Genomic DNA, 25,664 nt, shown 5'->3' with positions numbered 1-25,664 from the left:
CCTTGAGTCGTTATGCCAACTCCCAGTTTTGCCACACATGTAGTTCCTGTCCTTGTGTTTAACACCGACTGACCTCCACTGGTGACCTCCCAATCATCACTGTCTCCAGTGTGAGATTCATGTTCAACTTTAACTTCAGAACAGTGTGAAGAGATGTCTTGATCATCAACTTCACTTTTCACTGCTAGTATTGTCAACATAGGCCCATCAGGCAGTAGTAGCAGTTCCTCCTGTTCCTCTTTAATGTGCGGAGGCTCTGGTTCCTCCTGGAGTAGACTGTGGCTCCTCTCCTGTTTAGGAGAAACCTCCTCTTTACACAAAATTGTGTGCAGGATGTCTAGGAGCAAAAAAGATGACATGCTAATCAACGCTGGATTCCTGATTTGTAAATACAATTTTCCATCCTCCATGTTCCATGTGCAAAAAGTGGTATCCTAAGGTGTATTCCCACCGAAATATCTGTCTCTAGTGCCTGAATCGCGTCATTCTGATCGCTGGGTGTTGAGATGGTGACAAAAGTGTTCATTTGCGTGTTCAACTAATCACCTCTCCATACGGTCAATTACTACACACATACGAAAACAATACAGAATTCTAATAACAAAGTTTCAATCTAGCAGTTGTATGTGTGAAAATAAGAAATATTCAGCAACTACAAGTTCTATTTCATGACTAAAATACATAGATCAAACCGTCAAATGGATGAATCAAACATTTCCTAAACAACAATATTAATGCATGAAGGGTGAAGTGAGGGAGAAGCCAACATCGCCTCAGTTGTGATTTTCCAATTGGAGTTAATAGTACCGAACTGACGAAACGCTTAGTTCGCCTCATTCGGTTATTTTTCCCCCATTTAGGGATGCTAGGGTTCAAGTGGTTAAACTTACTGAGGTGTGGGTGGTCTTCAGGTTCCTCCTGTTTAATTGAAATGTCCCTGGCTGAGTCTGGAGAATGCATCTTCAGCTGCAGTCTGGACTCAACGGACTGGTCTGAAATGAAGGAAATTAACAAGCACTTTAATAACTGTTTTTAATGTTTCTGCAGCCATGCTTTCCCTCCTTATCCTATAATACATTTCTAAACCCAAAACCCCCCAAAAAAACCTGCCACTGTGTGGGACTAAACACAAAAACAACATATCAATGTCACTAACAAGACACGCCACAACGTGCAGAATTACTACGCGCAGTCTGTAGGCCACTTCATACTGCTCAGCACACATCTGCCCCCTCGCAGCATAATTAATTGCGGCCAACACAAACTCACAACATTACAGTCGGCCATGTTGTTCCTTAGCGTCATCGCCGACCACCGCCCAACGAGACCCAAGTGAGGTCAGACAACACACTCCATATTTGGGCATAGCTCCATTGGGAACATCTCCTATTATGGCTTTATATATTATAGAGACCAACAAACACAAAGCACCGCGCAGCGGATAGGGGGGAGGGGCGCGCAGCGCCCCGACCCTCTAGTATTATACAATTATACCCCCCACCCTTCTACCAGGTATATAGATTACAATAAGGCCGTACAGACGTTGATGTGTCATGCGTTTTAGAAATGGTTTCATGTAAAACAGAGGAAGCATAGGGTGCAAATAAGTGTGGTTCAGACACCGGGCGGGCTGTGATCCAAAATACAGTATATCCCCAAACTAAAAAGTGGGGATGAGAGATCGTATTTGATCACGTACTGTGACCAGCCTTTTTTGACCTGGGTGAGGGGAGTGATCAAAGTATGGCTGAAAAGATCATTAATTTACATCTGTACACTTTTACCCACTCCCTAAAAACCCAAACTCAATCTCAGTTAGACTGTGAGATGTTTAGTTCTGATCTGGCCAAGATGATGGAAAGAGAGCCTTTTGGTCAACAAGAAAGGTCAAACCAATTCATCTGTTTAACACTTTGGTTTCAAGGAGTAAATAATCTAACCGGGCTCTGCCAGATCCAAGAAGCTTGCTTCACACACATTTAATAATCATATTGACCAAAAATAATTGTGATACTTTTTTGCCATCGAGCAGCCCCAACCTTGTGTGAAACGTCATTATTTTGACCTGATGGTGGTGCTAGAATGATAGGTCATTGTCACACTCAGTTAGAGTAAATCTTCCAGGAAGCATGAATGCGCTTAGCAAGTTTACATTTTGAGACATCTTGTGTGCAAGTGGAGAGTTTGGCCAAAAGATGGCGCCAGAGGAAAGGCCATTTGGGCATCAAATCACTAGGATTAATCTCTGCAGCATTAAAAGGTGTAAGTGATTATTATTTTATCTAGTTAAATAAGTGTTAAATAGCTCTCTATTCTGATGGTAATTGCCTTCAAGTCTTCCTCCATAAACAGATTGCTACAGAAAAAAAAGGAAAAAAACACTATTTAACTTTTTAACAAAATTTTTGTTTTAACCAAAACATATAACTTACAGCAACTTTAACTGTTAATAGCGCAGCAAGTAGCTGTATCTTATAAACACCTTGAAGGGGGGGGGGGGGGGAGGAGAGAGAGAGAGAGAGAGAGAGAGAGAGAGAGAGAGAGAGAGAGAGAGAGAGAGAGAGAGAGAGAGAGAGAGAGAGAGAGAGAGAGAGAGAGAGAGAGAGAGAGAGAGAGAGAGAGAGAGAGAGAGAGAGAGAGAGAGAGAGAGAGAGAGAGAGAGAGAGAGAGAGAGAGAGAGAGAGAGAGAGACACCTACTGAGGTCTGGCTGGTCTTCAGGTTCCTCCTGTTTCACTGAAACGGGTCTGGCTGGGTCTGGAGAGTTCATCTGCACCTGCAGTCTGGACACCACAGAGTCTGGAAAAAAACAATTAAAATCCCAGAGTTTAATTAGGATTTATTAAGAAGAACCTCTTGCACTCAACTTAAAAAATAACAGACAATAAGGAAGGAGCAACGTTGGTTAATCACTTGTCAACTGGGCAAGTTGTTTCACGGAGCACTTCCTGACTAATCAATTATAATTCAGAACCCTTTTCACTTCAAGTTGCCCAGAATCAAACGATTTTTGCAGTCGTGAATATTATGGAGACAATGATATAATAATATCTTGATAGAATTTGAAGTCTGCATGACCCATCCTAATTCATACTTAAATGTAAAAAATTAAATGACTTGCTTCTTAACAGTTGTGTATTTGTATAACAAACAAAAGTAATTAGACAATAAAAAAGCACAAGCATTGTGCTGTCTCTGCTGCCATGTATGGCAGCACCGCCGCTACTTGTGCCCATGGAGTGCTGAGTTTCACGCGTGTTGAATCATGAGGACATATATCCATGAGTTTGTGAATTTATCTTGCTGCACCTAAAATACCTGTATGCTTTCCCTGTGTGTGGACATAAATAAATGGTCAAACTGTGTGTGCACGCACACACACACACACACACACACACACACACACACACACACACACACACACACACACACACACACACACACACACACACACACACACACACACACACACACACACACACACGTCCATCATTTCCTGTCGAGGTTCAAGAGTCGTCGGTCCTCTCGCCCGTCTTTTCTCTCTGGGTGTGCTGTGCTCCCATAGCCTTTTGTCTGTCTGGAGTCTCTGGACTAACCCACAAGATAGTGGGGTCGGTGGTTAGTCAGATGCCGGGGCGTGTCCACTAAACATGGGCCTGCGCATCTCACCTCTGGCGACCACCACTGCTCCGAGCAGCTCCAGTTCTCTGGGGGTGCTCTCCCCTAACCTTTAGCCTTCCCTGGCTTACCCACACAAGGTAGCGGGACGGTGGTGGTCGGTCAGGTGCTAGCCTTGGGCCTGTCTGTTACACGTGAGCCCTCTGGGGACCCCTGACCCACCAAATTCAAACACACTTTGCTAGTCTGGGATGGCTCTGAAGATAGGTTTAATCAAATACAAATGGGATTGGTATTTAAGATAGTCAAGGGGGGCAGTACCCTCATACCTGACTAACTACTTTTCCAAAGTGAGTGGACTTTTTTGTATTATGCTTTTAGCCCTATCTGACCATACCTCATGCTGTTTACATTTCTGACTAATAAAGTATTCAATCAATCAATCAATCAATCAAACCACCGCAGCTCTGAGTGCTCGCCCACTGTGTCATCCATCCGGAACTGGTGGCAAGCAAACTGACACTGTGGGAGCCAACGCAAGGCACAGCCAGGAAGGGAAAGATGGCACGCCACCCACGTAGACACACTGCGGCGCGACAGCGGAGCTAACAACACTGCAGAGTCAAGACCTTGATGAGTGTGGAGAACAGCGATTCAGAAGTCCAAAGTTGGTGTTGGCTAGTCTGGTTTATCGCATCAACATTGCAATGCCAGTGTTGGCTGTTTTCTTGTGCAAGATATAATCTTCCACAACACAATTTCACCCATACCTTTTATATCTGGTGTAAACTTGTGATGTGACAACAATGGACTTGAAGTACACACACTGTCATTTGAAATATATAGACAACCTTTATCAATAATAACAGCAGAAAGGTGGGTTTGGGGCAAATTTGCTCTAACTTCACTTGACAACCACATTAACATTACTGTGGACAGAGTAAAGATCCTACTCGTTTACAAGATACGTTTGCACCTCGTAGGGTAAGTTATATGTTTTGGTTCTTTTGTTTAAAAGGTTAAAGTACTATATTCTGATAGTAATCATTGCTCCTTTTACTGAACAAACACTCTATAGCAATGAGCATAATCAGAATATAGAGCTATTTAACGCTTATTTTAACCAAAGTAAATCACTTACCCTTAGTTATATGGAGATTAAAAACAACACATGCAAATAAACAATGTACAATGTCTTGCTGCAGCTATTGTGTTTACTCTCAGCTGTTAGCTTGTTATAAAGTGATCGTAATTAGATTTATGTTCCAACTTAAATGATGAGTTAATAAAGACAAATAGATTAAACAAGACATGATTCGTTCAGCTTAAACGATAAATAGATGAAACTATCCACGTTTGGAACCTCACTTTGACACTTTCCACGATAGCTCCGAGATGATCTTCACTGCGTTTGGACGGACTTAGCTGTAGAATACAACTCGTAGACGTATTTATGATTCTGACGTTTTCAATCTACGAGAGTTGTAGGGTTCACCCCCCATGGACACAGGGACTTTCAGCACTATGCCCCGTAGACACTCCAAACATGTACAAATTGAAGATAAATGTGCTTACCCCCACGCCCCAAATGTTAACTCTCGCTACGGGGCAGTAGTTTAATGTAATAATCCATATCTTTCAATGAAAAAGTGTTTTAATGCCGTCTGTGGCCGATTCTGTCGGAAGTTCCCAATGGGCGGTAGTGACGCGCCCATCTGGTGAAACCCGGAATTACACTCAATGTAAACAGGAAGTAAACGAGGGTGAAAAAATGGCGTTCGGCCACAGACGGCATTAAAACACTTCTTTATTGAAATATATAGATGATTACATTAAACTACTACCCCGTAGCGAGAGTTAACATTTGGGGCGTGGGGGTAAGCACCTTTATTTTCAATTTGCACATGTTTGGAGTTTCTACGGGGTATAGTGCTGAACGTCCCTGTGTCCATGGGGGGTGAACCCTACAACTCTCGTAGATTGAAAACGTCAGAATCATAAATACGTCTACGAGAGTTGTATTCTACAGCTAGGACGGACTCTACCTCTGCCGGGACCCGGTACAGCGGGACCTCAACCCGGAGCTATCGTGGAGAGTGAGGTTCCAAACGGGGCTAAAACCAAACCCAACATGAATGAGTTTATCATACCTGCTGTGTTTCAGTGGTTGAGCTGCTAACAAACGTCCTCCTGCTGCTTAACGACGACACTGGTTAGAAACGACACGTTTTAGTTTTCTTTGTATTTTACTTTTATATAAATCTATGGTATTTTAAAGTGTCAACAACAGTCAGTCAACACACCATGTTGTTTTCACTACTGCATTGTGGGTATATTCTTCTTCTGGCGACCACTTTATATAGACGGCACTTGGTGTATTGCTGTTCCCTACTGTTGGTCTCGGGTACTGTCCATTGTTTATATACAGTAACAGTACTATGTGACCTTCCTGACCTGTAGACAAGAGAACATCCATCTAGGAGTGCAGCAGTTGATCCAACTAATCAATGTAAATGATTATGAAAATAAAATATAATTGTTAATCAGTAAATTGATATATTAACCGATTAATAATCAATCCCTATTTTGGATAGGTCATTATAGGCAAAATCTTCCCAAAAAGTAAAAATCCAAAAATATTGAAAATAGCAGATCTACAAGCTCACAACACGTCAGAGCCATGCGTTTTGAGCTTGTAGATCAGCTATTTTCTTACACAACATTGTTGAGCAACATAGTATAACATAGGGCTGATGTTGTCAATCCATTGTTGAGAACTTGAAGTAAAAAATATGAGGAAAAAACAGCTCCTCGATTATTTGATTAATCAGAAAAGTAATCTATAGATGAATTGTGTGTCGTTTCCTGAGTCACTGGGTGTTTCGGGTCTTGCAACAGATGCCCTCCTGCAGGCGACCCGACCGAGGCTGATCAGACCCCGGCCTGTGTCCAAGTGGCATGCTACTGCCCCCACTGTCTCTTGGGGGCTTAGGATGGTAGGTGAGCAAACATCTCATTCTGCCTTGATGGACTTTTAAGCCCACTTGATTCTTTCAGGTTTTACCGCAGTATGTGGGTTGCTTTGGGTTCTTCTTCTCAGAAGAAGTGGTTTGGGCTGCCAACCCTCTCCACCCCTGGTTGCCGTCTCTCTAGCCGTCCTCTGTCTCTCCAGATGTCACCACACTCTTTGTGGTCATCACCCACTGGTCACTGGTACTCCCAGAGTATTTCAGTTAACAAAACATCTACTGATGTACACACTTGGACACATCATCATCGTCAGTGTTGTTTCCTGGAGTCACTGGTCAACTGTATACTTACAGAAACGCACAGTTGTTCCTTCCTATTTAGTTTTTTTTACTTGTCATGTGTTCCTTTCTTCTATATTCTTTCTCTATTTTAACTCTTCCTGTAACTGTAGATGTTGAGAGCTTGTACAAAAATAATCTCAACCACTCTTTCCCATCTGTAATCATGTGATGTGACACTGAAGTTCATTCTGAATTGTGCCTGCAGACTAAATTCTTCCACACAGGTTTTGAGGACAGAATTGTTTTCATTTCATGAGTGATTCGATTTATTGTATCGAGAAAGGTTTGGTCTTTCCGAGGTAATGACAAAGGTTTTAGTGAGGGGACAACGTAAGGCCGCCCGAAAAGAATCTCATAAGGTGACAGCCCGTTCCGAGTGGGAGTAACATGCATAATCAGCCTAGCTAAAGGTACACACCGAGGCCATGGCAGTCCACGGTCAGAATACAGAATTTGTGAACATCCATACGTCGGAATAACCCTATCTATTAGAACCCGGGCCACTGTGTGTGCACAGAAGTTACGCTTAATTACACCTTTCATGCCCTCTATGGACACATGACCAGGTCCATGGGTCAGAGGAGCATTGGGGTGAAACAGGGACTTAGGAAGAAAAGGATAGTATGCTCTCAATAGGGAATAAAAGAAGAAACACGGAGTCAGTCTTAAATAATAATAATCTGGTTTACTTGAGCTTATTTGCACCGGAGAGACGAAATGGTAACGGCATAAAAATATTCTCTACTGGTAATACAAAATGTTCCCCAATAGACATACTAATGTAACAGACAATTCATATTTCATTAACCCCACCCCACAATATAATATCAACATGGCTCCTCTTGGTGGCAAGGTTGTCTGTGTTGGTGGCAAGGTTGTCTGTGTTGAGGCATCGTGGATAAACTGTAGCCACAACTTTGTGTAAGACCGGATGGCAATTAAGACATCTTCTGAGACCTTGAAGATCTCTACAAGCAAACAGTGTATCAAATCAAGCAAACAGTGCTTTTTTCTTTCAGTTCAACCTTCAAATTTGAATCACGACATCAGCTCAGCAACATGTCTGCTTGTATTGAATCCCCCGGCGGCCGCGGCGACGACGATGAAGATAACTCCGACAAAAGCAACAGAAAAAGGAAACCTGAGGATGAACCCTCCATCACCACCAGCTCCAAAAAGAATAAAAAGAATAAGCACGAGAAGTCCCCGGGGCCTGGCGGTCCCACCGCGAAGAGCACCGTGAAAGATAAGAACATTCAAGCAAAGATTGATGCTTCAAACGAGGCTGAACAGGGCCCTGGATCAATCACCAGGGTACACCAGCCAATACTACAGGAGGGGAATCATGACATTGATGTCTTTATGGGTCTAGAGACGGCCGAGGGGCTGCGAGGAACAACAACCTTCAACTGTCGCAGATGCTACAGAACCAGCCCCAACAGGTGGGCTCCATGGAGCCCGGGCCAAGCCGCGGACCCAGGCCGGATGAGGAGGCCGATGAAGAGGGCGGGAGTGTGCCAGCTCAGATAGGCGATACTGCGGAAGACTCGGACGAGGACCGTGGCGGAGGAAATGTCGACAACAAAGATGATCGCGGTGACGACTGACCAATGACCGATTCTAACAAAAAATGGGACTGAAGCGTTTTGCTGTCTCATTAGGCACTTTTTTTGCCTGTTAATGTTACTCTGCGACTGAAGGTATTTGTGTCAGGCACGTTTATTGCCTGTTACTATTACTGTTTTATTACATGTTACTTTTGATTAAATTTGAATTGTTATTAAAAACAATTTCACCAAAAAAAAGAAAGAAAGAAAATCAACAGCGCATCACAATTTTTGCACGGCACTCCATACTAGTTTGTGTGCACAAGGGAACTACTACCTGATCAAATGAAGTGTAGCACATGCACACGCGACTTTAGAATAAAGTCAATGTTTGTCTTATGTGTAACAGTGATTTTCTTTTGGGGGGGGGGGGGGGGGGGGGGGATTTGAATGAATGAATTGTTGATTCAATTGTGTCACGCCAGTCAATATCCAGCTCCCTACCAACAAACAGGTGTTTAATTTGATCCTCCCAGTGATAATTCATAGTGGAACATTAGTTTCTCTTGGTGTGAATCAACAAATGTCTTTTCAAGTTACCCGAGGTATTGAAACTCATGCCACAACATTTACAGTGGAAAGGTTTTTCTCCAGTGTGGATACGCTGGTGTGTCTTCAGTTGATCTGGGTTCTTGAAACTCTTGTCACAATTTTTACACTGGAAAGGTTTTTCTCCAGTGTGGACACGCTGGTGTGTCTTCAGGTAGCTTGACTGATTGAAACTCTTGTTACAAAGTTTACAGTGGAAAGGTTTTTCTCCAGTGTGGATGCGCTGGTGTGTCTTCAGGTGATCTGACCGACTATAACTCTTGTCACAATGTTTACAATGGAAAGGTTTTTCTCCAGTGTGGACACGCTGGTGAATCTTCAGAGAACCCGGCTGACTGAAACACTTGTCACAATGTTTACATTGGAAGGGTTTTTCTCCAGTGTGGGTGCGCTGGTGTTTCTTGAGGCAACTTGAGTCATTGAAACTCTTGTTACAATGTTTACAGTGGAAACGTTTTTCTCCAGGATGGCAACGCTGGTGTCTCCTCAGGTCATACGCCTTGCTAAAACTCTTGTCACAATGTGAACAGTGGAAAGGTTTTTCCCCAGTGTGGACATGCTGGTGTGCTTTCAGGTGACCTGACTCACTGAAACTGTTGTCACAGTGCATACATTGGAAACGTTTTTCTCCATTGTGGACAAGCTGGTGCTTCTTCATACCACTTGACTGACGGAAACCCTTGTTACACAGTGTACACCGGAAAGGTTTTTCTCCAGTGTGGACACGCTGGTGTACCTTCAGAGAACCTGACTGATTGAAACTTTTGTCACAATGTTTACAGTGGAAAGGTTTTTCTCCAGTGTGTATACGCTGGTGTGCTTTTAAAGAACTTGACTTATTGAAATTCTTGTTACAGTGCGTACAGTGGAAAGGTTTTTCTCCGGTGTGGACACGCTGGTGTGTTTTCAGGTCAGATGAAGAAATGAAACTCTTGTTACAGTGTGTACAGTGGAAAGGTTTTACTCCAGTGTGGATACGCTGGTGTTTTTTCAGGTAACCAGACTCACTGAACCTCTTATCGCATTGTTTACAGTGGAAAGGACCGTAAGATCTCGGTTCATCAGTGTCTCCTTGTTTCCGGCTGGTCGTAGAGCTGGTGATTTGCCGACAGGCTGATGATGTGATCTGTCCATTCCTCAGCATTTGGTAGTAAGGGTCGTTGTGTCTCCTCCTGATGTGTTTGTTGAGGAAGACCTGAGATGTGAAGGAGTATGGACATTCAGAACAGGAGAAGAACTGAGTCTGGGAAGACTGGGTCATCACTTCTGAGAGGGGGTGGGGGGGTAGAGAGAGAGAGAGAGAGAGAGGAGGGAGAGGCAGGTTAAAAATGGTGAGTACAGATACAACTTGAAAGCTTCCATCATCAAACAAGTCTGTTGTTCAGGAGCGTTACGGCTTCCCTGTTAATATTTCTTTTTAACCCATTGAGACCTGAAGCCGATTCTACATGTCTCCTAAATCTCAACAGTATTCTCAAAAACGTATGTTTCTATATCAGTGGTGCTCAAGATTTTTCATGTCAAGGACCCCCAAAATTATATGTATTTGGCCGAGGACCCCCATCAAAATATTTTGTTCCAGGGACCCCCCCAGAAGCAAAGATTTGAGTTAAAAATGTTCGCTTTAAAAATATATATATTGAAAGATTTGCACACTTTTTCACGATTTTTCAAAAATAGCAGATCTACAAGCTCGTAGCGCGGCACTCGGTGCCGCGCTATGAGCTTGTATATCTGCTATTTTTGAATAGCCCAAAGTGTAAAATAATGCTTTTTAGCTCAAATCAAAAAATGACACAGTTCCAGGTCTTAATGGGTTAATTGTTATTTGCATCTCTTTTATTCCCCAATTTAGTCACTAAGCGAGCTCCAAATTTTCTCCACACATGCAAGTCCTGCCCCAGTGTTTAACACTGACTGACCTCCACTGGTCTCCTCCCAATCATCACTGTCTTCAGTGACTTCAGTGTCAGATTCAAACTTCAAGACTTCAAGTTCAGAACAGTGTGCGGCAATGTCTTCATCATCAACTTCACTTTTCACTGCTAGTAATGTCAACATTGATCCGTCAGGCTCCTCTGGTCTTTGAAGTAGCTCTTCCTCTTTAAGCTCTTCCTGTTCCCCTTTAATCTGTGCAAGCTCTGGTTCCTCCTGGAGCAGACTGGGGCTCCTCACCTGTTCAGGAGAAACCTCCTCTTTACACACAACCATGTGCAGGATGTCTAGGAGCAGAAAAATAACATGATAGTGAACACTGGATTCCTAAAATGTACATCTATTTTTCTACCGTCCATGTTCCCTGTACAAATTGAGCTATCAACTACTTTGATTGACCAAATATTTACTAACTACAGGTGTTTCTAAAAACGGAAATTCAGAAAAATCATGTTTTAGCTGAATAAATCATTTGAAATGTAATTTGAATTTAAATATTTAGTTACTTTCCCAAAGAAGTGAATTGTATTACATCAAATGTGAATCATTAAATGATGAAACAATATTAAACCATAAAACGTCAGCTCTGATTTGGGTAAATTAGACCGTAGGTCAAGCCGTATAGAAAAGGGTTCACCTGTACGTACAGTATGTACTGAATGTATTTCCCCTCAAAAGTAGACCAATCACAGCTCATGCCTTTACCGGCATGACATCATGAAACAGAAACTTCTCCAACCATGTAGTTGGGTCATAGTTTAAAATCTAGAAATGTTTCTGTGAATCTTTGAATCTTTTTGTCTGTGTGTTTGGGGCGAACTTGACAAACCGCTGTGCCGATCAGTGCCAAATGTCTGCACAATGCCAGTAGGCCAAGGAAGTATTTTTCACATCTGATAGAATGACTTAAACACGCTATACTTAGTGAGCTAACCCTCTATTGTTCCACCCAGAAAATGGATGCTAGAGTTCAAGTGGTTGAACCTTAAATCAAGAAGCTGAGAAAAAGCCTGTCAAAGCTCTAAAGTTAAATGCTGCACAAGAAGATGTGCTTTTGGATGTTATGTTTCTTTTAGGTATTGTAATGAAGGCTTATAAATATGGGAATGTTATCATTGCCATGATGTTTTGTGTACTATAGGTTATCGTGTGTAGTGAAAATAAGACATTGTGGCAACCCTACAACAGAACAGAAAACAAAGAAGGAAAGAGAGAGCACATGAAACTTACTGAGGTGTGGGTGGTCTTCAGGTTCCTCCTGTTTAATAGAAATGTCCCTGGCTGAGTCTGGAGAGTTCATCTTCACCTGCAGTCTGGACTCCACACACTGGTCTGAAATGAAGGAATTGAATAAGGACTTCAATAACTGGAGAACCAGTGGTGTCAAAAATAGCAATAATATTTGCAGAATGTAAAGGCAATATGGCCTAAGATCAACTCTCCAACATATGAATCTCGTTTTGCAAAGATTATGAGGTTTAAACAGTATATTAGGGATGAATAATAATAATGATTTAAAAGTAAAGATAATAAGTTGAAAGTAGTGCATCCGTTTTAACGTTTCTGCAGCAAAGCATCCTTATACACCCACCTCATCACTAAGAATGATTACTATAGGACAGTAATATGGACCTTTGAGGTGTCATGAGTTGTAGAAATGGTTTAAAGGAAAACACTGCAAACATAGGGTGCAAACAAAGTTTTAAGTTAAAATTACTTCATCAGTACTGAGGACAATGTGTCCAACAATGATTAAAAAAATTATAAAGTAGAAAACAAGAAAAAGTGCTCCTTGGAGCCGTCAGGTCAGGTAGGTTATCGTGGGCCAGCAATGTTTGGAATCAGGATGGAATATGAAAAATCGGACAGATTCGCCTTGATCACTTGACTAAAGAGTGTGTATCGAATGTGTACCGATTTGCATGATGTTGGGACAAAATGTATAGGAGTAATTTTGTAATTTAGCAAAGATCGGCCTCCTGGTGGCGCTATAATAGGGCAATGTTAAAAGGGTGGCATTTGTTCCTCAACGTAGTGCGAATGTGCATGCAAAGGTTTCTCATAATCGGACGCTGCGGCAGTGGCTCAGGGGTAGAGTGGCCGGGTAGAGTGAACTGGAAAACAGTTCGATCCCGGGCTGGGGCGCTCCCCTAGAGTTAGTGTCGAAGTGTCCTTGAGCAAGACGCTGAACCCCTAATTGCTCCCGGTGAGCAGGTTGGTGCCTTGCATGGTTTCCTCCGCCATCGGTGTATGAATGTGTGTGTGAATGGGTTAATGGCACAATCAATGTAAAGCGCTTTGGATAGAAGCGCTATATAAACGCACCATTTACCATTTACCATTATATATGTCTATAAAATGAATACCAAGGACCCCAACGGAAACAAGTCCGCAAGGACTTTTTTGGTCGGACCTTTTAGACATAAGTATTATAAATGTAACTGTGCTGTTTTACATTCTTTTTGCCTAATAAAATGTTCAATCAATCAATCAAGTGGAAAGTTTGGCCTAAGGGTCGCGCTAGAGGAAAGGCTGTAGTAGGCAGTAATACTGGGCACTATTTAACTGTTGGAAGAAGCTGCATTCAGTCAACGTTGGAGCTGTGTGTAAAGGAAAACTATGACCAGAAACAATCGTCCAGACTATGGATGTGCACATGATAACTGACTGTGTGACTATGCAGCTAACTATGTGACAATAAACACCTTGAAGCTAGAAACATGTAAGAAAGACAGGTCTGGCTGGTCTTCAGGTTCCTCCTGTTTCATTGAACCGGTTCAGGCTGGGTCTGGACGGTTCATCTGCACCTGCAGTCTGGACTCCACAGAGTCTGGAATTAAAATGCCAGAGTTTAGGATTTATTAAGAAGAGGAACACCTCTTACACACAACTTCAACAATAACAGACAATAAGGAATGATTAACTTGGTCATAAATCACTTGTCAACTGGGCAAGTTGTTTCACAGAGCACTTCCTGAATAATCAATCCATAACCTTTTTCACTTAAAGGTGGCCAGCATGTTGTCATGAATATTAGGTGAGAAAAATAAGTAACTCACATCTTGATATAAAATAAACAAAACAATAATAAATTCCATGTGCAGCACATTACAACTGAACTGAAAATCTCACTGATAAGTTTGTGGAGATACAATTTGATCATTGATTGATTGATTGATTGAATACTTTATTATCAGTTTGCAAAGAAAGCACAGAAAGTACAGTTTAATACAAATACAATGCTAAAAGGATTGAACCCAAGAAAGCACTATGGCTCGTTTCAATGGGGTCCTGTGTATTCAATTCATTGCAATGCAAAGTGCAAACAGAGCTGCAGTGGACGTTGTCTTCTGTTTAAGCTAGAAAGGCCCTTTCTGTGAGAATAGAAGGTTCAAATACAGGTCTGAGCAACTCGCTCCATAGCCTTGTGGATTTGGGTGGTTGTGGATTAGTTCTACCTAAGAAATGCCTGTTTGTTTACAAACATTCCGATGGTCTACGGCTCTTTAAATATGTGACGTTTATTGAGACCATTGTTATAATTCACACACGTGATAAATAATCTGCCCCCATTTATCCATTATTCTGTTGGTATCACCTATTAAGCCAGAATGAATCCTGTATATTTTACCACACTGCTCTCTGTCTGTGTTGTCCTGTCTCACCAGAGACAGAGCAGCTATACAGCATTATACTGGTTGTGTTTTAGCTCTGGGGCCAGTTGAACCACCTCACACTAAGTTCAAACTTAGCCTAGTTATTATAGCTTAAACACATTCAATCCGGGAAAGTATCTGTGTCATTTTAGATTTCTTTGACTATTCAAAAATAGCAGATCTACAAGCTCATAGCGCGGCACTCGGTGCCGCGCTATGAGCTTGTATATCTGCTATTTTTGAATAGTCAAAGAATGACACTAAAAATAACACAGATACTTTCCCGGCTAAATGGGTTAAATGTTTTTTTTTTTTTTTAAAGCCATTTAAGCTATAACTAGGCTAAGTTTGAACTTAAGTGTGAGGTGGTGCAACTGGCCCCAGGTCCATAGCGTTAGAATGAGTTTTAATTCAAAACTGCCCTAAAGATACACCTTCAGGAGGCTGCAATTCAAAAATGGCCCCTGTCCAAGTCCTAACCTACCCCACCCCCTATGCCCCCCCCTCTCTCTTTCTTCTTTTGTACACATTTTTCACTCTTCATACCAGTAACCTGTAAACTGATTGTATGACATTCTGTATAGTAGTGTGTATATCTGTCTGTCTCTTATATGTCATCATGATGTGTGTGCATGGGGATCTCATCTTAAACAAGCTCAGTGCTTTAATGAGTCTTCCAGTTTAGTAGACCTTGTATTGTGAATTTGTACTTCCATGTACTGTCATGTACTGTTCTCATGTCTTACTAAATAAAGTACATCAATCAATCAATGCTATGGGACTTTCGAGCCTTTGCGCACGCACTACAGGCTGCGCAGCCTCGCGTCTGTAGTCAAAATAAAAAATACGCTTTCGCTACTCACCAAAACAAAGACGGTTTTATGGAGTTGAAACCGCCTAATCTACTAAGTGGGAACACTCTGAGCCCCCCAAAAATACACTTTTTGGACAGAAATGAAAATATTTCACCGGAAGGAAAAATCTGGTCAATAGACAAATTCCATTGACCAGATCTGTAGAGCATCGGTTCTCAAAGTGGGGTCCGGGGACCCCCAGGGGTCCTTGAGGGAGTTCCAGAGGGTCCCCAGCTAAATGATGGATAGGAACTAGCTGTAGTTTACAACCCTCGTAGACGTATTTACGATAGACGTCAGAATCGTAAATACGTCTACGAGGGTTGTAAACTACAGCTAGATAGGAACCAAATGGACCCTTATGGGTCTGTAACTCTGAGAGTGTACTCATTCATAATAGGTATTTACCTGCTGTTTCAGTGGTTGAGCTGCTAACAAACGTCCTCCTGCTGCTTAACGACGACACTGTTTAGAAACGACACGTTTTACTTTTCTTTGTATTTTACTTTTATATAAATCTATGGTATTTTAAAGTGTCAACAACAGTCAGTCATCACACCATGTTATTTTCACTACTGCATTGTGGGTATGTTCTTCTTCTGACGACCACTTTGTCTAGACGCTAGTTGGCGTATTGATGCCCCCTACTGTTGGTCTCGGGTACTGTCCATTGTTTATATACAGTAACAGTACTATGTGACCTTCCAGACCTGAAGACAAGAGAACATCCACCTAGGAGTAAAACAGTTAATTAAACAAATACATTTAATTTATTATAAATAACAAATTGATAATCAATAATTGAATCCCTAGATCTCTATTATAGTCATGTCATTGTAGTCATAGGGGCAGCTATAGCTGAATGGTTAGAGAAACTGGGAAGCCAGATGTCTCAGATTAGATTCCAGGCCTCAGCAATGTGTCAAAAGTGTACCTGAGCAAGACACTTACTTAACCCCTAACTGATTGATTGTAATGGATGCATTGCACTGGGTTTTACTTTTATTTTATTTGTTTATTTGCACATTAAAAAACAAATGTGTATAATATTGAATTATGCAGGTGAGATTTAGAAAACCCGTGGTGTTTATAAAGTGAATCTCACCTCAACAATAAAACAAAATATATATAAGTAATCATAAAAAATAGAAACAAACATAAATGATGTGGCAACATAAATAATACAACAATGGATACACAGTAAGAATGAAACAAATCAAAGCAATATTAATCACTGGGTCAGGCTGACCTAAAATGTTCTTAACTAATCATGAGATTTCATATTATTTGTGCCAATATGTATTGTAGGACCACAACAAGGTATTTTGTCAGTCCTGTGTGCAGACATGGCTCCTTAATATTAACTTCTGAAGATGCATATACTTTTCTTTTTAATTTTCTTCTATATTCTTTCTCTATTTCAACTCTTCCTATAACTCCAGATGTTGGGAAATTTCCACAAAAATAATCACACCCACTCTTTTACATCTATGATGATGTGATGTGATCACTTGACACTAAAGTTGATTCTGAATTGTGCCTGCAGACTAGATTCTTCCAAACATCCTAAATATAGTAATGTTAAGTCATCATCATCGCTGTTGTTTCACTTTCCTGATAACCATTAGACGCATAGTATAATAATGAAACATTTCACACGTGTGTGTGTGTGTGTGTGTGTGTGTGTGTGTGTGTGTGTGTGTGTGCGCACTATGGTGCTTTGCATAGGCTTTATTTTGCAATTGCAACACTCTCTAATAATGTAATACGACTTAATAATGATCTTAGCCATTCCATTAATTGTAAAAGATACTGTCATAATTCATAAAAATGACATGCACATTTCTCCCCTCAGTTAACCTTAAGTGCAATAACTGAAATTGTGCCTACGATTGTGTAATAGAACAAAGCAAGATTAAATTTGATCATATCAAAACTGTAGAATTCTAGAAAAACAGTTGTACCATACACTGTATATGGCTAATATAGTAATTTATATAGTCATTTATAGTATAAGTGAATAACACCAAAATAATTTGCAATATTATGACTGCAGGGTCTGACATTAGTATTTCAAGCGTTTCGACTCTAATCTACCTGCCCCATCCAAATTCCCCCTGGCTCTGCCTAAAGGGTACCGTTGCCAGTGGTGCAGTGCATTAATTTCTCTCACAATATACTTCCTAAATGCATTGCCTGTTGATCATGTTTGAAAAAAATTATATGTTGAAAAAAAAATAAAAAATTATATCATCTAAATTACATCAATAGTCCATTCATTATATTTAATTGCATATTAAAATTGAGTTACAGACTCTAACTATTAGTCCAAGTAATTTGAAGCATGGAGGTAAAGAAACTGAACCAATCAAATCAATCAGTCATTTCAGATCAGACAGGAATCCATACAAACCTTTTCAGGTGACCTGACTAACTGAAATTCTTGTGACAATGTTTACAGTGGAAAAAGTTTTTTCCATTGTGGATACGCTGGTGTAATTTAAGGTGACTTGTCGTGACCCACTGAAACGCTCGTCACACTGCTTACAGTGGTTACGCTTTTCTCAATTGTGGACATGCTGGTGTGTCTTCAGGTGACCTGACCGACTGAAACTCTTGTCACAATGTTTACAGTGGAAAGGTTTTTCTCCAGTGTGGACACGTTGATGTGTTTTCAGGTCATCTGACCGACTGAAACTCTTGTCACAATGTTGACACTGGAAAGGTTTTTCTCCAGTGTGGATACGCTGGTGCCTCTTCAAGCAACCCGACTTTCTGAAACTCTTGTCACAATGTTTACAGTGGAAAGTTTTTTCTCCGGTGTGGGTACGTTGAGAGGGGAAAGGCTTTTCTCCGGTGTGAATACGCTGATGCCTCTTTAGGTTATCTGACCGACTATAACTCTTGTAACAATATTTACAGTGGAAAGGCTTTATTCCATTGTGGACATGCTGGTGTGTTTTCAGGTCCCCTGACCGACTGAAACTCTTCTCACAATGTTGACAGTGGAAAGGTTTTTCTCGAGTGTGGACACGCTGATGTCTCTTCAAGTCAGACTTCTGAATGAAACTCTTGTCACAAAGTTTACAGTGGAAAAGCTTTTCTCCGTTGTGGAAATACTGGTGTGTCTTCAGTTGACCTGACTGTCTGAAACTCTTGTCACAATGTTTACAATGGAAAGGTTTTTCTCCAGTGTGAATATGCTCGTGCCTCTTCAGGTCATCTGCCCGCCTATAACTCTTGTAACAAATTTTGCAGTGGAATGATCTTTCTCCCGTGTGGACATACTGGTGTCTCTTCAGCTGACCTGACTCATTGAAACTCTTGTCACAATGTTTACAATAGAAAGGTTTTTCTCCAGTGTGGACACGCTCGTGTGTCCTCAGATTAAAGGTCCCACTGAAACTCTTGTCACATGTTTTACAGTGGAAACGTTTTTCTCTGGTGTGGATACGCTGTCTGTGTGTCTTCAGGTCACCCGACTGACTGAAACTCTTGTCACAATGTTTACAGATGTGTATTTTCTTTCTTGTGAAGGTCAGATGAGTTGCCTTTACCTCTCCTAGTCCAATTAAGAGAGGGGGGAGAGAGAACAGTAGAGGGGGAGACAAGTAGAGAGACAAGTTAAAAATAGTGAGCGTTCATCATCAAACAAGTCGCTTGTTTGGGAGCACTATGGCTACCCTGTTAATATTTCTGATTTTATTGTATTTTTCATCTTTCTCTTTTACTCAACAATTCGTCCCAGTTTCCCCAAACATGTAGTTCCTGTACCTGAGTTTAACACCGACTGACCTCCACTGGTCTCTTCCCAATTATGACTGTCTTCAGTTACTTCAGTGTCAGATGCAAGTTCAACTTCAACTTCAACTTCAGAACAGTGTGAAGAGATGTGCTCATCATCAACTTCGCTTTTCACTGCTAGCAATGTCAACATTGATCCAGGCCCCTCTGGTCTTTGAAGTATCTCCTCCTGTTCCTCTTTAATCTGTTGAGGCGCTGGCTCCTCCTGGAGCAGACTGGGGCTCCTCTCCTGTTCAGGAGAATCCTCCTCTTTACACACAACCACGTGCAGGATGTCTAGGAACACAAAAATCACACTGGATTCGTAAAATATAAATCTATGTTTTCCATCGTCTAGGTTCCCTGTACAAAGTGAGCTATCACTTACTTTGATTGACCAAACATTTGCTAGCTAGTAACTACAGGTTACTACAGGTTTTTCTGAAAACTGAAAAATTATGTTTTAGCAAAGACACAATATTAAAACTTAATACTTAACATTTGAGCTTTGATTTGGGAGTAAATCAGGCTGTAGGCCAAGCCTTATTAGAACAGTATGTACAGTATGTATGTATGTAGGGATGCTAGGGTTCAAATGGTTAAACCTTAAATCAAGAAGCTGAAACAAATCTATCTCAGTCACACAGATCAGCCTCACAGACCCATTTCTAGACGTCTCACATCCTACAGAGCCACGCCATACAAAACATTTTATACTCATAGATGTTCAACTTGGCCGGAGGTGCTTCTGTTTGATGACGTCATGCACTTAGAGCAGGGGTGCACTTAGAGCAGGGGTGGGCAGCATTTTTTTCATGGGGGGCCACACTGACTTTCATAAAGTGAGTGAAGAGCCACAGATTGGACAATTGAAATTACATATATACAGTAGCGCTGAATTATGTTAAAACTGCATGAATTTGTTGTTGACAGACTGCTTTACATTAGGGCCAACTACGTTTTGTTTTTTGTTTTTACAGCTGTACTGTATGAATCACATTATAAAATGCATGTGTTTATAACACATGCATTGTGTTATAAATATGGACCCACGGTAGCCTGGCTCCAGACCATAGACCCCGCCCACTCCACTGAGTGGACTGCTTCTCTAGCTTCAGTCTGATAATCAGGCTAGACCCGAGGCGCACTGTTTCACAGTTACGTTATACACATTTAACATTTGAGTAAATACGAATGGAATGCGGGTATGTACTCAAATGGTACATATTAATTACTAATAATTCGAGTCGAGTTAAATTAATTTCCCTCAAAACCGTTAACACAATGCTGCTTCTTAGTTTGTAGATGTTTTGGGGGTCATTTTGTTTTTCTTTGAGGACTTCGAGGGCCGGATTGAGATGGTCTATGTGTATGTTGCCTATGTGTGACTTAAAGACTTCAGATGTGTTTGGTCTACTTTTGAGGGGACATACTGTACATAAAGTAGATATAGACAAACCCTATTCTATATGGTTTGGCCTACAGCCAAGCTGCAAAAAAACGTACAATGCAAAGATATGTGCTGCAGTATTTCTTTATTATTGTATTTGGATGTGGAGGAGAATGTGCTTTTGGATATGCCAATTACCCAATAAAAATGAATTGTGAGAGATACTTTAATGAAGACTATACATATCAAGATATTATCATTGTCACAATATTCTTTCCATGGTTATTGTATAATGAAAATAAGAACAGAAGGGAGAAAAAAAAAGAAACAGAGAGTATATCGTCGGTGTCCAGGACGAACCAGCTAACTCCATTTTCATCTTCTTTTTTTTTTCATAAATCAACGCTAATGAACACCCTTTACGTCTGTGTAAAAAATCAAAACATTTGAACCAATGAAAAGTATTAAAAAGCGCCTCTGATGAAAACTCCCAACTCCATTGGATCCTCAAACTGTCCGTCAAAAACAAACTCTCCCCTCTCCAGTGCTGCCTTTTCACAGCATGAGTAGAGCGCACTGCGCAGTGAATGAGGAGGAGGAACACGTAAACAAACTCCCCGTAGTCTGTTAAAACTATGCAGTGTACCTGTTTATCAAACTTAGCACTGACGCTAATGTTATGAAAACAAGTAATTATATTTCTAAAATCTATGAAGTGAGGAGAGCAATGTGACAAGAAGAAAGACGTTCATAGCATTTCTGCCGCGCTAGTTCTACTACCTCTTTGCAGAAGTTATTGTAATATTTAAAGTCCTGTTTATTATTGTAGGCCTATTATAATAAGTGTCATGAAGCATCAGGGCATTAATTCACACGCTGCTGTGATGCATTGTGAGCTTGGAGATCCATTGTTAGCTTTTGGGAATTTCTACCCTTTTGAAACCTCTCCCTCAGCAGCGAGTGGAGTTATTGTTGTTTGGACACCTAACTCCACTTCAGCTTGATTTCTGCTCGTCTAAAACTACTAACTCCACTTGCGCTGGGTAAAGTGTTGATTTACCCGCGATTTGGTTAAAGTGTTGATAATATAATGACACATGCAAGTATCTGACAATATATAAAGTCACTATACCAACTTTGATGAGGCAGTATTGCTTTGTTTTAAAAATATAAGGTTTTCTTCATTTCCTGAAAAACTTATATTTTGTTTTTTCGTTTCCTGAACAATGAGCGTTTTGGAGTTAGCAGGTTCGCGCTGGACAGTCAGAGATATGAAACTTACTGAGTTGTGGATGGTCTTCAGGTTCCTCCTGTTTAATAGAAATGTCCCTGGATGAGGCTGGAGAGTTCATCTTCACCCGCAGTGTGGACTCCACTGACTGGTCTGAAAAGAAGCAATTGAATAAGGACTTCAATAATTGGAGACCTAGTGGTGTCAATAATAAATGGTCATTCACACTGAGCACTATAACTATAGCTATAACTATATTGTTCCCCATTGTAGTCTTTTTTTAATAGCTGGTGTGAACTCTGCCTTGACTTAGATTTTTTTTTCAACTCTAAGTGCTCAGTTTTAACGGCCCTTTACAATAATAATCTGCCGAAGGTAAAGGCAAAATGTTCAACCTGTGAATCTTGGGTGCAAAGGTTATGGGATTTATATGTTAGGGAAGAAATCACACTTGTGTTAAGATTACACAAGGGAACTAAAAAAGTGTGATCCTCGGAGCACAGGTCTCCGCCAGGCCAGGTTGCCTACCCAGGGCAGGGCCAGCAAACTTTGGAAGTCAATTGGAATGGGATCTGAAAGATCTGACTCATATATCTTGATCACATGACCCCAGAGATGATGTGTGTGAGTTTTGGACAACATTTGTAGTAGTAGCAAAGAGTGTTTTGAAGAAAACACACTATGGCATAAAATGAAATCTGGCACAAACTATAACTTGCATCATGATCCAAGGAAAATATGTTGATTGTATGACCTAAGGTCAGGGATGCATTGGTCATGGGACCAATGCATTGGTTGATTCTGTACTTGGTCCGTTCTTTTTCCCCTCTACACCAAATTTAAATCTATTGAGACATGTGAGCTTGTAGATCACCATTTGTATTCGATTTTTTCAAATGCCCTCCGACCCGACCCGAGCATGGATGCTATGGGTTCAAGTGGTCACACCTATAGTCATAGAAATAGCCTGTCAAAAGATCTGCTTTATCCTGGCCTGGCCTGGCCTGCTCTCCGCCTGGCCTGGCCTGATCTGGTCTGGTCTCTCTCTGCTGTGTGACAGAAAAACCCTGAACTAGATTCTTTGGCCTATGACAGAGGTCTTCAACAGGGGGTCCGGGACCCCTAGGGGGTCCTCAGAGCTACTATAGGGGGTCCGCCAAATCTTTGTGATAGGATTTCATTTTTTTACATTAACCACTTGAACCCTAGAATTCCTTTTCTGAGGGGAACATTGGTCGAAAATAGCAGATCTACAAGCTCTCAACGCCTTGCGCTTTTGGCAAAGAGGCTATAGGTGTAGAGGAAAAAGAGAGCAGACTAAGTAAAAAAAAAACCTTTAATCTGAAACACAATTTTATACAATATAGAGTAGGGGGTCCCTGCTTCATCTCTCTCTCAGCTAGGGGGTCCTTGGCCTGAAAACGTTGAAGACCCCTGGCCTACGACATTTGTGCAAAAGAGGATGTGCTTTTGGATATAGTAGTAATGAGAATAAACGTTAATAAATGTTAAAGGTAGGGTAAGTGATATTTTTTGGTTAAAACAAAAAGTATTTTGTTAAAAGGTTAAAATACTACATTCTGATAGTAATCATTGCTATAGAGTGTTTGTTCAGTAACAGGAGTCTCCCCGTCTCTCCAGCTCTTTAATAAACAGAAAATACATTTTTCGGTAGATGTCAAAATGTCTCAGCCAATCAGGAGAAAGTACCAATTTTTAAGCTTAATTTGTATAGTGTTCCAGTTCCAATTTTGTCTGCTCATTTCTTAGTGTCATCACTTCCAATTTCACTTGTTTAATCTGTATCCTGATTGAGTTCTCTGTCCTGGTTGGATAAAATTGGAAATGAAACTGAAACTGAAACGAAAATGCATTTTCTGTTTAATAAAGAGCTGGAGAGACAAGGAGACTCCTAATACTGAACAAACACTCTATAGCAATTCTGATACTATCAGAATATAGAGCTATTTAACACTTATTTTAACCAAAGCAAATCACTTACCCTACCTTTAAATAAGAATGTTGATAGATATTTTAATTATGAATATGCACATTGGGCACTGCAGTAAAGTAACAAAGTACATTTACTCAAGTACTGTACTTCAGTACAATTTTCAGGTGCTTTTACTTTACTAGAGTATTTCCAATTGTCTATACTTTTACTCCACTACATCTCAGAGGCAACTGTTCACGATTTTACTCCACTACAATTATTTGAAAACTTTAGTTACTAGTTACTTTGCAGATATGAATTATTACATTATAAAAATGATTACATTATAAAACAAACATTAACCACTTTAGTCCTATTTTATACCTAGGCTATTTGAAAATAGCCTAGGTACAGGGGGGTCCTCAGAGTTACTACAGGGGGTCCACCAAATCTTTGTGTGAAAAGATTTTTTTTTACATTAACCACTTGAACCCTAGCATCCCTTTTCTGAGGAAAACATGAGCCAAAAATAGCAGATCTACAAGCTCACAACGCCTCGCGCTGCGAGGCGTTGTGAACTTGTAGATCGGCTATTTTTGGCAAAGAGGTATAGGAGTAGAGGGAAAAAAGAGCAGACCAAGTAAAACATTGTTTTGATCTGAAACACAATTTTATGCAGTGTCCTGTTCTCCTCCAACAAGCGGTTAATTTCAGCACACAGCGGGGCCACAACACCTGGCAGGGGAGCTGCATCCACCTGCTCCCCGTGTGCATCTTCATCTGGTGGCTGTGCGTCACCATCCACCTCCTCTGTGCCATCCATCTCCACATCTGGTGCTGTTGCAGCCATCAGTACAGCAGCTTGCTGTCTCCTACTCCTCCGGTCAAGCCGGCCAAGGTCAACTGGTGATGCCTTCACTTGTGTGTGCCCCAGGTGTAATGAAGGTGCCCAGTCAGGATCACACTCACGCATTTCGTTGGCTGGTTTGCCTGGAGAATTAAAAAAAAATGAAAATAATTAGTTATGTGGTTCATGTGGAGCAACACAGCTGGGCTACCCTAGTGTAGTTGCATTACCTAGTTACTTTTAGTTAGCAGAGACAAAATAGCAGTTTCATGTTTTTGGTAATAATTAACCTTTGAGGGGGAAAAAAATCAACATGGCTAATCAGTTATGCAACTTAGTTATGCAACTTAACAAACAATGAGTTATAGCTCTGCACAGATTGTTTTGTAAATTTGTATTTCTATTTTGTGTTTCGGTGAATAATTAAATAGTTTTGTTTATTTGTATTGAAGTTGGAGACCTCGCGCGGTAGCCTGGGAGAACATGAGTCATTAATGCTCTGGACCAGGGCTAGCCTCTAGGTTGTTGGTTCTCAAAGTGGGGTCCGGGGACCCCCAGGGGTTCCAGGGGGTCCCCAGCTAAATGATGGGTAGGAACCAAATGAACCTTTATCGGTCTGTAACTCTGAGAGTGTACAAATGGAACGCAATGGACCCGTTCACAAATGGAACCCAATGGACCCTAACGGGTCCATTGGGTTCAATTTGTACACTCTCAAGAGTTAAATTAATATTAATTTTACAATATGAATGGGGTCCCAGAGATAGAGATGCCATTAAATGGGGGTCCATAGGCCTAATGCAGGTCAAACTGGGGGTCCTTGAAATTAAAATGGTTGAGAATCACTGCTAGAATCGTAAAAATCTTCTCATGGGGATCCCTGGCTTGCCAACCCTGGCTCCCAAAATGGCCGCCGCTACCAAAAGACACTTGTTGACGCCCCCTTCAGAAT

The 25,664-nt window shown here is 41.0% G+C and overlaps 3 protein-coding genes across 4 annotated transcripts in view; all 3 read right to left on the bottom strand.

Moving 5' to 3' along the window:
- The window catches only part of LOC311057518 (uncharacterized protein), a 135,899-nt gene that overhangs the window by 38,186 nt on the left and 72,049 nt on the right, over positions 1 to 25,664 (bottom strand). The window contains exons 1-3 of one of the 2 annotated variants that reach the window (XM_084074480.1): positions 5,767 to 5,929; positions 2,699 to 2,797; positions 891 to 992 (exon numbers count right to left, since the gene is read on the bottom strand). The exons of the other annotated variant lie outside the window; for it this stretch is intronic. Of the exons in view, the coding sequence (XP_083930606.1) occupies positions 891 to 992; positions 2,699 to 2,768 (172 nt within the window). The 5' untranslated portion in view covers positions 2,769 to 2,797; positions 5,767 to 5,929. Of the gene's footprint in view, positions 1 to 890; positions 993 to 2,698; positions 2,798 to 5,766; positions 5,930 to 25,664 lie in introns of those variants that run through there. 2 annotated transcript variants of the gene reach the window in all.
- Positions 8,961 to 25,664, bottom strand: part of LOC311057520 (uncharacterized protein) — an 84,322-nt gene continuing 67,618 nt past the window's right edge. Inside the window, exon 4 of the mRNA XM_084074484.1 lies at positions 8,961 to 10,349. Within this exon, the coding sequence (XP_083930610.1) occupies positions 9,031 to 10,349 (1,319 nt within the window). The 3' untranslated portion in view covers positions 8,961 to 9,030. The remainder of the gene's footprint in view (positions 10,350 to 25,664) is intronic.
- On the bottom strand, positions 16,637 to 24,727 carry LOC311057013 (uncharacterized protein). Its single transcript, XM_084073888.1, has 4 exons — positions 24,601 to 24,727; positions 21,984 to 22,085; positions 19,303 to 19,608; positions 16,637 to 19,090 (listed from the first exon to the last, which is right to left on the bottom strand). The coding sequence occupies exons 1-4, from the start codon at positions 24,713 to 24,715 to the stop codon at positions 18,093 to 18,095; spliced, it is 1,521 nt and encodes a 506-aa protein (XP_083930014.1). The 5' UTR covers positions 24,716 to 24,727; the 3' UTR covers positions 16,637 to 18,092.

The sequence above is a fragment of the Gymnoscopelus microlampas genome, assembly GCF_963454915.1.
Source record: "Gymnoscopelus microlampas genome assembly, chromosome: 12".
Classification (NCBI taxonomy): domain Eukaryota; kingdom Metazoa; phylum Chordata; class Actinopteri; order Myctophiformes; family Myctophidae; genus Gymnoscopelus; species Gymnoscopelus microlampas.
This window is presented reverse-complemented; position numbering and strand designations above follow the sequence as displayed.

What these genes read in the sequence shown, in the direction of transcription:
- LOC311057013 (XM_084073888.1), bottom strand. Translation starts at nt 24,715, where the DNA reads ATGGCTGCAACAGCACCAGATGTGGAGATGGATGGCACAGAGGAGGTG. An exon ending in GGATGCAGCTCCCCTGCCAG is followed by an intron (nt 22,086 to 24,600) that starts GTGTTGTGGCCC and finishes GCTTCTTTTCAG; the next exon opens with ACCAGTCAGTGGAGTCCACA. An exon ending in TGAAGACCATCCACAACTCA is followed by an intron (nt 19,609 to 21,983) that starts GTAAGTTTCATA and finishes TTGTGTTCCTAG; the next exon opens with ACATCCTGCACGTGGTTGTG.